Consider the following 12,234-nt stretch of genomic DNA (forward strand, 5'->3'; position numbering starts at 1 on the left):
ACAAAGGTTTGATTCAACAAAGTAAGTTGTACTTAGGTGCCCGTGCTGAATTTGCGTTGATGATTTACCTTTAAAAATATATGGCCATGTCTCGAACTCCCAGGGGATGCGTGCAGCCCAGGTGAAGAAGAAAAACTGCTTGAGATCATGCCTTCGTTACACAGTCGACCCCGTCCTTAACAGTCTCATCTCCACGACCAACAAAGTGCGGCCTTAGATTCAAGTCCCGCATGAATCCCTCCACACACACACACACGGATACGCCGCACACAAATGCATAGTTGCGAGTCTTTTATTACATCATGCAATTTGTCATCGCTGTCTGTACCATTGTTACCAACATTTTCTGCCACTGGAATTGCGACCAAAAGCCATTGAGGGAACCGGCACGGGTAACGTTGGTTTATCTGACTGGGTCAGCCAATCCCTCCTCCCATCCTCGTCCTTTGCAGCGAGCTCTTAAAATAATGTCGCTCATTAAAAAAAATCATCACCGACTCTTTTCTATTGTCACAACTTTGCTACTAGTACTGTTTGTTGCTGTCCCCTTAACGTTTTGGCTGTTTTTTGGGCCCCGTGCTGAGCAACTGTTCTAAAATCAAAACAATATTAATCGTCAAAACAAAACTGGAATCTTCAAGCAAGAGCAGATAAAGTAAACCGCGTGTGCGTGCTGCTGCTGCTGCATCAGCACACGGTGCATTAGAGCTTCACCTCCCTCCTACAGGCGGAGAGCGCACTATCTGGTGCAGCAAGGGCCCGCACCAGCAGAGCGCACTCTCTGGTGCAGCAAGGGCCCGCACCAGCAGAGCGCACTCTCTGGTGCAGCAAGAGCCCGCACCAGCAGAGCGAACTATCTGGTGCAGCAAGGGCCCGCACCAGCAGAGCGCACTCTCTGGTGCAGCAAGAGCCCGCACCAGCAGAGCGAACTATCTGGTGCAGCAAGGGCCCGCACCAGCAGAGCGCACTCTCTGGTGCAGCAAGGGCCCGCACCAGCAGAGCGCACTCTCTGGTGCAGCAAGAGCCCGCACCAGCAGAGCGAACTATCTGGTGCAGCAAGGGCCCGCACCAGCAGAGCGCACTCTCTGGTGCAGCAAGAGCCCGCACCAGCAGAGCGAACTATCTGGTGCAGCAAGGGCCCGCACCAGCAGAGCGCACTCTCTGGTGCAGCAAGGGCCCGCACCAGCAGAGCGCACTCTCTGGTGCAGCAAGAGCCCGCACCAGCAGAGCGAACTATCTGGTGCAGCAAGGGCCCGCACCAGCAGAGCGAACTATCTGGTGCAGCAAGAGCCCCCATCCGCCGTGTGGGCTGGCGAGGCGAGAGGTCAGCGGCAAGGCACGCACGCACACACACAAGACAAAGATCCCCCGTATAGCCTGAACAGACTGTAGGGGCAAGTGCCGTTAGCGAGCACCTATTAAGGCCAGCACATCACACGAAGGGGGTGGGTGGCCAGCACCACGCCCGGCCGCCTTTGTCTCCCTAGTGGCGAAGTTTACACACCGCACCAGGTACTCATTTGAGGCCGAGTCGACCTAGGGGATGACCAAGACCGGTTCAGATATATAATCGTCACTGGTGTTGGCCGTGCGTGGGGATCGAACTCGGGTCGCCAGGTACGTAGTGCGGCACGCCAACTGCTACACTACCGCTCCCCACACACAGAATCGGAATCATAGTCACACACCTGTCATACACTCAAACATACATACAACAAAAGACAATAATCGCCTGTATAGCCTCAACAGACTTTTTTTTAGGAAAGTGCATCTGCCCACACACTCATTTGCACACATTCACGTAAAAGAGAGATTCCGACACGCAGCCTCCACACACACACAGTTGGGGCGAGTGCCGTCACGTTCGTCTCCCCCAGCGTCGATGTCCACAAGTAGAACCCCTCTCAGCGACCACCCCCTGTGAACGACCAATCCCTTCACGACGTGCCTCCGGAGAGGCCAATGTGTTCGCTTACCGAACACTCCCCGTTAACGATGGGCTGTTTAAGGTGCAGTAAATATCAATGAATGCATTGATTAACCATGTTTATTTTAATATTGTGTTTATCACGTCGTTAGTATCTGTATGTATTCATATAAATTGTTTAAGTATTATAAAGTATGTTTTTTGGGTGAAGAAGGGTAACTTTCGATGTCATCGGAACGAATTAGGCCTTTAACGTGCATCTCCTATCCTCGCTTCATGACCAAATCACTTAACGACCGGTTTCGTGGAAACCAATTACCGTCGTCGAGAGGGCTTCTTCTACACACCGCACCAGGCATATGGTTAGGAATCAGTGCTCAGTGGTGAGGGGACAGATGAGGCATATGGTTATATCTCAGAAAAGCCAAGGTGCAGCTTTGTACTGGCAAGTGCAGGTGAGTAGAGAGGAGTGAGGGATGGTAACTGCTGGCATGTGAGTCACAGGTGAGTAAAGGTGAGTCAAGGTGAGTGCACGCGAGTGTAGGCAGGTTACAGGTGAGTGGAGGCGATTGCCGGTAAGAGCTCGTGAGATTATGACCGTGCAGCTAAGTTAACAGGCATGTGGATGCATGAACAACAAGTCACTGGCGAGCACTAATCATTACACAGGCGAGTGCATGTCAGCATAGCCGAGGTCCGCTGAGTAGAAATGAAAGGAGTGCAGGTGACTCACAGGTGAGTACTGGCTGCCAGGGGGGGGGGGGCCTGTGAGACGGGGGGGGTGCACGCAGCACGATGCCTCTTCACGATGATGCCACGGCGGTTGTGGCGGAGGTCGTGGTCGCGACGTCGCCGGGTTTGGCAGAATCCTCCGCGCAGATGATGCGCAGGTACTCCTCCTCGACGCCTTGCTCCTGCCAGAAGCACGGGCGGTCGCCGCTCAAATACAGCGTCCTCCGCTTCACTGACGAGGCCCCAAAAAACACTGAAACGGCTCTTCGCCTTCATTATAAAGGGCAACACTATTGAATGAAGGTGAAGAGTCGTTTTCGTTTTTTGGTAAAAGATCACAAAAACCCCATTAAAAACGGGACAATCCAATGAGCGGGCTGGAAACAGTTTTAATAAACACACAACGGTGTGCTGCTGCTGCTGCTGCTACTGCTGCTGCTGCCGCTGCTGCTGCTGCTCGCCGCTCCCTAGCGGCAGGCAGGCGCAAGACTCCCATCCGTACGCTTTGCGTGCGTGCGCCTTGTGAGCACCACATTGCATGTTCAACGCACTCAGCCTGTGAAACATTGACGGGTCCCCGAAAGAGGAAATCTCCAGTTCACAGCTGTCCCGATGATTTGGGATGGCCATATTTCCTATTTATTTTAGTGTTGGTGCTCTTTAAACAATAATAAAGGCACACACGTTCGGCTCTTTTGAGTTGGTGGTCTAGACGAGGCCGAGAGCATTATGCGTGCGATGTGGGGCGGCGGGTCGGGGTGGGGGGGTCACGTGACAGGCAGCAGTACCAGGGCGCATCTCTCGGCCGTGTAGAACAGATCGGTGAGCGCCCTCTGCAGCTGGGGGAGCAGCCTGCGTCTTAGCGGCACGCTCCCCTCCTGCTCCCGGTGCTCCCAGCCGGCGCCGTCCCCCGTGCCGCGCTCCTCCAGCTCCAGCAGCAAGCTCCAGAGCGGGCGCAGGTGCAGCAGGTGGCAGGTCCTGGGAGCGCACGGGGAGCGGACGCGGGGAGCGGACACGGGGAGCGGACGCGGGCGTGAGTGGAGCGGTTGGCACTGCCAGCGATCCGCCCTCCCTCCCAGCGATGAGAAGAATTGTCCCAGTCTGGGATCGTGGTCGTGGTGGTGGTGGTCGTTACGGCGGTGGTCATGGCGGTTGATGCTAGGCACCCTGACGGTGCTGCTGTAGTTGATGGTGGTAGTCACGGTGGTAGTGGTCATGGAGGTGGTAGTGATGTTGGTCGTGATGACGATAGACACACTGACGGTGGAGGTGTTGATGGTCGTTATGACAGCAGCATTGTCGGTCATCGTGATGGAAGTGGTGGTGGCGGTCGTGACGATTCTAGACACACCGACGGTCGTGGTGGTGGTGGCGGCAGCGAAATTGGTTCTGCTGCTGCCGTTGCTGTAGGTCTATCCGGGCCCCTGTGGGCCTCTTACCCTCGCTCGTGCTGCAGCATCTCCAGCAGCACCTGCAGGAGGTGCACGGCCTGCAGCCGCTGCTCGCCCGTGTGGCCGCACGCCGCGGCCGCCACCCAGGCCCACAGCTCGCCGGCCACTCGGGGCACCAGCGGCGCCACCGCTCGCAGGATGGCGAAGCCTGCAGCGGCGCGACAGACATCGATGTACCGGCGCACGTGGGACACGCAGCACCCCATGCCGTGATTAAAAATAATCGACGCCTCGAGTTGCCTGGCTGGCTGCTGGCTGGGCTCCTCTCCACCCCAACGATAACTCTGTTGTTAGTGGCTGTGGGCCCTTGCCTCCGAAACTAGCTGGGTAAGTGGCTCCACGGGATGTTCTGCGCAACGTATTAAATACACTTGGATTGTAATGGCGGAAGACGTTTGGAAGACGTTAAATAATCGATAGCGAAGCCACAGAGGTGGGAATGAGGAATGCAGAAGGCTGACAGGGTTAATTTGAAATAGCTCTAACTTTTACATTTGGGGTCTTATTAATGGAATAATTTCACCCTGCCTCGATTGTGATGTTTGTGGAACCTAATTTTGCAATGAACGGTTAAATACAAGTAATTTTTCCAAGCCAAGTTTTTTGTCGCACGAAATGTATTCCATTTGATACGGATTTATATTCCTGCATGCCTGTAAATGTCTTCTGTAACACACGCGATTGTTTTTAGCACCCATTTCGATTTACTTTATTGTCTTTACACAAATGCTTTTGCCACTGTGGTGACCCGCGGTCACTCTTGCAAAATGAGACTCATCATCACCTGCGTCTCTAAACTTCTCGACCGGTTCAACATCCACGAGCCGCACAGACGCACTTGATCGCCGTAAACATTGCCGAAACGGACGGCGGTCTCAAGGCACGGCGTCGCAGCAGTACCTGCGTAGAAAAGTCCGTAGGATTTGGCCACCACCGTGAACTGATAGCCCCAGTCCTGCTGCCGGCTGCCTGTGAACTTGTAGCACAGCATGTCCCCTGTAGGGGCAGCACGAGGGTCAGGATCCCACCCGTGTCAACTTGCACGTGTTGATGGGGCGGGCCACGTGCTGTTAATGCTGGTAGGGCGCACGAGGGGGTGGGGTGTGGCCGGCACCACGCCCGGCCGCCCCTCGCCTCTGCACTGCCGATGTTGACACGCCGCACCGACGATGACACGCCGCACCGACGATGACACGCCGCACCGACGATGACACGCCGCACCGACGATGACACGCCGCACCGACGATGACACGCCGCACCGACGATGACATGCCGCACCGACGACTCGCGGAAGTCCGAGTCGACCTGGGGAAGGCCCAGGACCAGCTCGGGTAATTACCGGTTATGTTCAACCACGAGCGGGATTCGGAACTCTGTTGGCCAGGTGTTATGCGCTAACCACTGCACCACCACTCCTCGCTCACACACACACACACCCATTATTGGCACATCTGATGGAGCAGAGGTGGATACCCATCAGTGTGTGCCCCCCACCCCCCCACACTGCCTCCCCCCACCCCACCTGATGGAGCCCACAGACCCCACTGTGGCACCACACTCACCCACACCCCCTAATGAGCTACTCAACACACCCTTACTTTAAATCGAGATTGAAAACTCATTTCTTCAAAAGTTATTTTTGTGTTTAGTTTGTTGTCCTTCCCCCGCACCTCCGATTAGCATGGGTGGCTACGTATGGTGCGAAAGAAGTTCAATACACATACACACATCTACTGCCACCGCCACCGTCAACCCACAACGCCACCGCCCACCCCACCCACTAGCACCGCCTACCCCACTTACTAGGCACCGCCCACTCCACCCACTAGGCACCACCCACCTGACAATGGCACCGCCCACTCCACTTACTAGGCACCGCCCACCTGACAATGGCACCGCCCACCCCACTCACTAGGCACCGCCCAGCCCCACTCACTAGGCACCGCCCACCCCACACTGGCACCACCCACCCCATCCACTGGCACCGCCCACCCCATCCACTGGCACCACTGACCCCACACTCGCACGGGCCTCACCGGCGATGCTGAAGGGCTCCCAGTAGTCTGCGGGGCCGCAGCGTTCGTGGCGGTGAAGGTCGTGGGTCGGCACGGTGGAGACGATGAGCTGGTCGTTGGTGGAGCCAGTGCTGCAGCACGGGTGCAGGCACACCGACAGGAACGCCGCCCCCGGGAAGTAGAGACTCTCCTGCGAGAGGAGGGAACAGCAGCAGCAGCAGCAACAGCAGCAGCCGCAGCCGCAGCAGCAACAGCAGCAGCAGCAGCAGCAACAGCAGCAGCTTCTGTTACATTTTTTATTTAGGATTTGTCTCGCGCGCAGTTTTCGGTCACTGTTGGAGAGAGCGATGGGTTTCGCGGCGCCTCTGAATCGGACAAGCTGGAAGCAGCGGCAACAATTTTCCAAGCTCTGCGGTCCCAACATTGTGATGTTTGGGTTGTTTACGCATGTGGCAGAAAGCTGCAGTACCTGCGGAAAACCCACGTGTGCAAAGGGGGGGGGTGTAACACTCAATCCCTGTACAGATGGAATACAGGTGGAAATTAATCCGCTTGCTGGACTGCGATCGTACCCTGGCAAGCCAGTTGGTGACTGACGCCCATGGGTAGGGGGAGAGAGTTTCACAAATCCGTGGTGATCCACCAACTCTCGCTGCCTCCACAGTGCTGGATTGCAGGTCGCCGGTTCAATCTCCCGGCACGGCAGTTCAAACTACGGAGCAAGTTTCTTAAATCTCCCCAATCCGGCCACTGCCTGTGTCTCTCCAGCAGCACAAATGGGTCCACCAGTCGATCAGCGACCACGTCGAATGGTTCGAATGGTTCCACAGGTGGACATTCGGTGGCAGGATCGGTGAGCAGGTGAATGTGTGGCTGGGCGAGCGGGTGAGTGAGCGAGTGGGTCAACAGAGTGAACGAGTAGGCGTGTGAGCGGGTGGTGGATGAGAGGCCGAGCCGGCGAGCGGGCGAGCGGGTGACGCACCTCTCGCTTGTACTCGCTTGGGTAAGGGTGCGGCGATTCCCGCATGCGCTGCACCACCACGGGCTCCGCCAGGAAGCGAGCGGCAGTAAGCGCCAGGGCCTCCAGCAGGGGAGGGTCGCAGTGCGGCACCACCTCCTCCAGTATCTAGACCCCCACCATCATCATCATTATCATCATCGTCGCCACCACTGGCATCAGTAACAACATCACCATCTCCCATCAACAGCAGCACCACCGCAACCACTATCATCGCCGCCGTCGTCGTCATCATCATCACTACCATCATCACCACGACCACAACCGTCATCACCACTTATGGATCATTATGTGAGTAAATGGATCTCTATGCGAATCTCTGTGTCTATGTAAGGCTGTCTAAGCCATTGGTGACTGGGCTAAGACTTTTTTTGCTAAAAAAATTAGTAAATGTTGTGGTTTCACGCTTAAACACACCCGTGGGCTAAAGTAGTGAACTATTTATCTTTTGTCAACGTGACACTTTTGTTGCTGATTGGCCGTGTCGGCTGGTGGAGGGTTACGACACATTTATAAATAACGCGATCTAACCCAAAAACGTTGATTACGAGTTTATTTTGTTTAACGGTTCAGAACTCAAGAGACGAGGATGAGTCTCGTATGAAATAGCGATTTGGGGCACTACTCTTCCAGTAGGGGGCGATGACTGCTGCTGTGGGTATGATCCCAATTGAGTAATTTGCAGTGTAATTGCCGAATTTGGCCAATTCGGACCCTGACGCCAGCACACAATGGGCTACCCTTGCCATCTTTACCGTCCACTTCGAAGCAGACGGCGCGTAGTGTCAGTACGATTAACGCGCACCGCAGTAATAACCAGGGCGGCCTGCCGGATTTGAAACCGTGAACCTCCGCAAACAAGCGACGAACGCGCTACCGCTGGGCCATGTCACCGCTCAGTTTAAGCGACGGATTTATCGGACCAACACCCGGATTCGAACCCAGGATCTCCGTGCTCCGACCCCTGGACCACCTTCAGGTTAGGCTGACATTTTTAACAGGGGGCCCACGACGCCGGGCGACGTCATCGCAACAACCGCCTCACCTTCTGAAGCTTCTCCGGGCCATCTTGCTTCAGGAGTATATCGAGCAGGTAGGCCATGTGACTCGGCTCGGCCAATCCCAGCGCTTCGTGAACGGCTCTGACCCCGAAGGCCGACCAGTGGGACAGCAGGTGCGAGATCATGTGACGTGCGCACAGGGTGGCGAAGGCGTGCGTGATCTGCGAGCGGGAGGACCCCGCGGTGGAGCCCGAGGTCGCCCCCTTGCGTGGTTGCAGGGCCCTGAGTGTGGGGACACAGGGAAGCCAGGTCAACAACAACAACGACGACGACGACAATGGGATCAACACTAACAATGGGATAAACAACGGCAGAGGAGAGAAGTAGAGAGTAGAGGAGGGTAAAGTACATGAGTGTTGTCGGAGAGAGTAGAGTTGTACAGATTAGACAGGTAGGGAGGAGAGATGAGGAGTGAATAGTGGTGGAGCGAATAATAAAGGATGGAGTACAGTTCATGTAGACCTGGGATTTCTCTCCCCACTCACTGCTGCAGGGCATGGTAGAGTAGGCAAGTGGACAGTAGAGTAGAGGAGAGAGGCGGATAGTAGAGTAATGTAGATTAGAGTGGTCTAGAGTAGAGTGATGTAGGGCGATTCAGATCTGGGTGCCCCCTCCGCTCATTTGTGCAGGATCTGGAACACTTGGGTAGAGTGGAGATCAGGGTACAGAGAGTAGCGGAGGGTGATGTAGATATAGGTGCGACACTCTCTACTGCAGGAGCTGCTCGAGTACAGGCTGGTGGAGAGTGGAGGATCGTGCAGAGTACAGGAGAGTAGCGAGATGGGTAGAGTGGAGTGATGTAGACGTGGCACTCACTGCTGCAGGAGCTGGGCGCTGCGCTGGCGGACGATCTTGCCCGCCGTCGCGGTGAGCACCGGCTCCTCGCTGCACACCGCGACCGGCACGGCCGCCACGGCGCTGTAGGGCACCGCCCGGCGGCATACCCCCGGCACCGGCTACACCGCGCACGGTGTACCGCACACACAGGATTAGCTGCTCGGATAATCCTCTCATCGCTCGGCATCGTCAACAGCGTCATCGTCGACAGTATCGGAATCGGAATCTTCGTTAAGTTGCATCAAAACCATCATCATCGGTGTCATTGTCGACATCGCCACCACCACCATCAGTGTTATCATCGGTTATTGTCACGATCATCATCGTCGTCGTCAACAACAACGTTGAGTGTAATGATTATTTATTTTTTATAGCGTCGTCGTTCATGCAAACCTCAATTGCAAAATCGCTGTGGAACCACAGATGCCGAGCTGGAAGGCAGCAGCCAGGCGGGTCAGCCGGCGCTTCCAAAAATTGCCCAAGCTCTGCCGCCCTCTCTATATTAAGATGATTTCAGGAAATGAATGACGAGCGTGTACACATGTGGGAGTAAACCGGGGAAAACCCACGCGTGCAAGCGGGCAACGCTCGATCCCGTGAAACAAGCGACAGATGGAGATCAGCCCGCAATTTGCTGTACCGCCCCCGGCTCCTGGCGACCCAAGCAACACTGCGGGCCACCGTCTAGAAGAAGGCCTCCCCACGTGTCACAATGGGTAATGTGCACCGATTGGCAGCATTCCTGCGCGGCCACAGCGGCTCACTGCCGTCAGGGACCCCCCCCCAACCCCCGGCGGTGCTCACCTTGGCGGGCAGCACCACGGCGCCGCGGTCCAAGTGGGTTTCCCAGGGCACCTGGGGGGCAAAGGCATCGGCGGGAGCCTCCGGCGCCACGCCCTCCTCCTCCCCCCCCGTCAGCGATGAGCCCCCCAACCTGAACCGCGTGGCGACAAAGGCAAAGATCCCCCGTGTAGCCTTGAACAGACTGTTGGTGCAAGTGCCGTTCAGCGAGCGCCTATGAAGGCTGAAGGCACGTGGGGAGGTGGTGGCCAGCACCATGCCTCGGCGCCTTTGTCTCCCCAGTGGCGATGTTGACACACTGCACTGAGACGACTTAGGACCGGTTCAGATCATCATCACTGGTGCGGAAATGTAACTCTGGTCGATGGGTTCATAGCGCAATGTGTTAACCGCTACACTACCGTGTGGTGACAGGAAGGCAGGCAGGCAGGTGGGGGAGGGAGTTTGAGGGGAGGAGGATGAGCTCACTGTTTGTGCAGCTCGAGTGCGAACGAGTGGAGCGGGCCGGAGTGGCGCTCCCACAGCGCTCGCAGGTCATGCGGCTCTGCGCCCAGAGAATCCCGGCACAGCTGCAGGCGACGGGGGGGGCAGGGGGGAGAGAGAGAACCACGTGCTTCCTCACCATTCCCAACATCAGCGCTTGCACAACTAGCGGCTGGTTGTCATGCCGAAGACAACAATGTTGAGAAAGATGAAGACAATGATGACTTTGATGTTGATGACAATTATGACAAAGATAACGCATATGATGACAGACACAGGTTGAAGATGACTATAATGATGCTGCCAAATATGAAGGCACAGGCGCACAGATGACTGTGATGAGATCAATAATGATGCCAAGGATGATGATGATGATTCATGATGATAACCGATGATGGCTAAGACCATCGTCACAGGCTAGCGACGCCGAATGCGCTGAAGGCACCGTGCGTGCTCCAAGCGTCCTCACACCTTGAGTAAGACTTTGGTGGGCTCTGGCAGGTCCTCCAGGGGGTCTTCAGGACTCGCACCAGTACTGTCTACCGCCTCATCGTCTTCCTCCTCCTCCTCCACCCCATCTCCCTGTGGTCTCCCCTTGGGATCCTGCTCCTCCGCAGGCTGGGCCGAGGGGGTCACTGGAGAATTCCCGGGGTCCCCTACACCGGGGTCCCTTACACCGGGGTCCCCTACACCGGGGTCCCCTACACCGGGGCCCCCCCCTTCACTGGGGTCTCCTTCTCCGAGGTACTGCATCAGGGATAGCATCTGGGGTAGAGAACAGCGAGAGGGACACTCCCCATTAACGACGCGCCACCAGCAGCAACGCCAGTAACGACAGCAACAGTACCAGCAAAGCCAGCAAAGCCAGCAAAGCCAGCACTAGCTGGCAAGCCGCAATAATCACCAACAGCCTCACCACCACCACCACCCTCGTCTTTCTAACCACCAGCATCCTCACCACCCCTCCCACCATCCGTATCACCCTTACGAGCCTCACCACGCCAATCACTCTCTTCACCATGCTGACCACCCAAATACCGGCCTCGCGCCACCCTCACCGCGCTCACCGCGCTCACCACGCTCGCCACCCTCGCCGCGCTCGCCACCCTCGCCACGCTCGCCACCCTCGCCACGCTCACCACCCTCACCACCCTCGCTATGCTCACCACCCACACCACGCTCATCACCCTCGCCACCCTCGCCACCCTCGCCACGTTCACCGCGCTCGCCACGCTCGCCACCCTCGCCACGCTCACCACCCTCACCACCCTCGCTATGCTCACCACCCACACCACGCTCATCACCCTCGCCACCCTCGCCACGTTCACCGCGCTCGCCACGCTCACCACCCTCACCACGCTCACCACCCTCACCACGCTCACCACGCTCGCCGTGTGGCCTCACCTGGAGCTCGGGCAGGAGCCAGGCGGAGCTCAACCCCGTGCCCCTCAGCGCCAGCGGCCCCAGCTGCGGCAGGAGGCTGGATCGGAAGATGGCGGCCAGTGCCTCGCCCTGCGCCTCACCGTCCTGTGAGTTCTGAGACGGCACAGGCCCCACAGAATACATGTGATGTGTATATAGATGTGTGTGTGTGTGTGTAGGGTACGTGTGTGTGTATATAGATGTGTATACTGGTGTGTGTAGGGTACGTGTGTGTGTGTGTAGGGTGTGTATATAGATGTGTATACTGGTGCGTGTAGGGTACGTGTGTGTGTGTGTAGGGTGTGTGTGTGTGTGTGGTGGTGTACAGGACACGTGTGTGTGTAGGGTGTGTGTGGTGTACAGGACATGTGTGTGTGTGTAGGGTATGTGTGTGGTGGTGTACAGGACACGCGTGTGTGTGTGTAGGGTATGTGTGTGGTGGTGTACAGGACACGTGTGTGTGTGTGTGTGCTGTACAGCAGTTATG

At 56.7% G+C, this 12,234-nt stretch overlaps 1 protein-coding gene across 3 annotated transcripts in view; it reads right to left on the reverse strand.

The window, feature by feature from the left end:
* Positions 1 to 276: 276 nt before the first annotated feature.
* ZZEF1 (zinc finger ZZ-type and EF-hand domain containing 1) overlaps positions 277 to 12,234 on the reverse strand; it is a 47,853-nt gene continuing 35,895 nt past the window's right edge. For all 3 annotated transcript variants that reach the window (XM_078880439.1, XM_078880440.1, XM_078880438.1), the window contains exons 42-53: positions 11,730 to 11,861; positions 10,797 to 11,090; positions 10,311 to 10,411; positions 9,846 to 9,975; positions 9,021 to 9,160; positions 8,189 to 8,426; positions 7,108 to 7,251; positions 6,147 to 6,315; positions 5,011 to 5,106; positions 4,099 to 4,258; positions 3,448 to 3,637; positions 277 to 2,841 (exon numbers count right to left, since the gene is read on the reverse strand). In XM_078880439.1, coding sequence (XP_078736565.1) covers positions 2,731 to 2,841; positions 3,448 to 3,637; positions 4,099 to 4,258; positions 5,011 to 5,106; positions 6,147 to 6,315; positions 7,108 to 7,251; positions 8,189 to 8,426; positions 9,021 to 9,160; positions 9,846 to 9,975; positions 10,311 to 10,411; positions 10,797 to 11,090; positions 11,730 to 11,861 — 1,905 coding nt within the window. In that variant the 3' untranslated portion in view covers positions 277 to 2,730. The remainder of the gene's footprint in view (positions 2,842 to 3,447; positions 3,638 to 4,098; positions 4,259 to 5,010; positions 5,107 to 6,146; positions 6,316 to 7,107; positions 7,252 to 8,188; positions 8,427 to 9,020; positions 9,161 to 9,845; positions 9,976 to 10,310; positions 10,412 to 10,796; positions 11,091 to 11,729; positions 11,862 to 12,234) is intronic.

Source organism: Lampetra fluviatilis, chromosome 57 (genome assembly GCF_964198595.1).
Source record: "Lampetra fluviatilis chromosome 57, kcLamFluv1.1, whole genome shotgun sequence".
Taxonomy (NCBI): Eukaryota; Metazoa; Chordata; class Hyperoartia; order Petromyzontiformes; family Petromyzontidae; genus Lampetra; species Lampetra fluviatilis.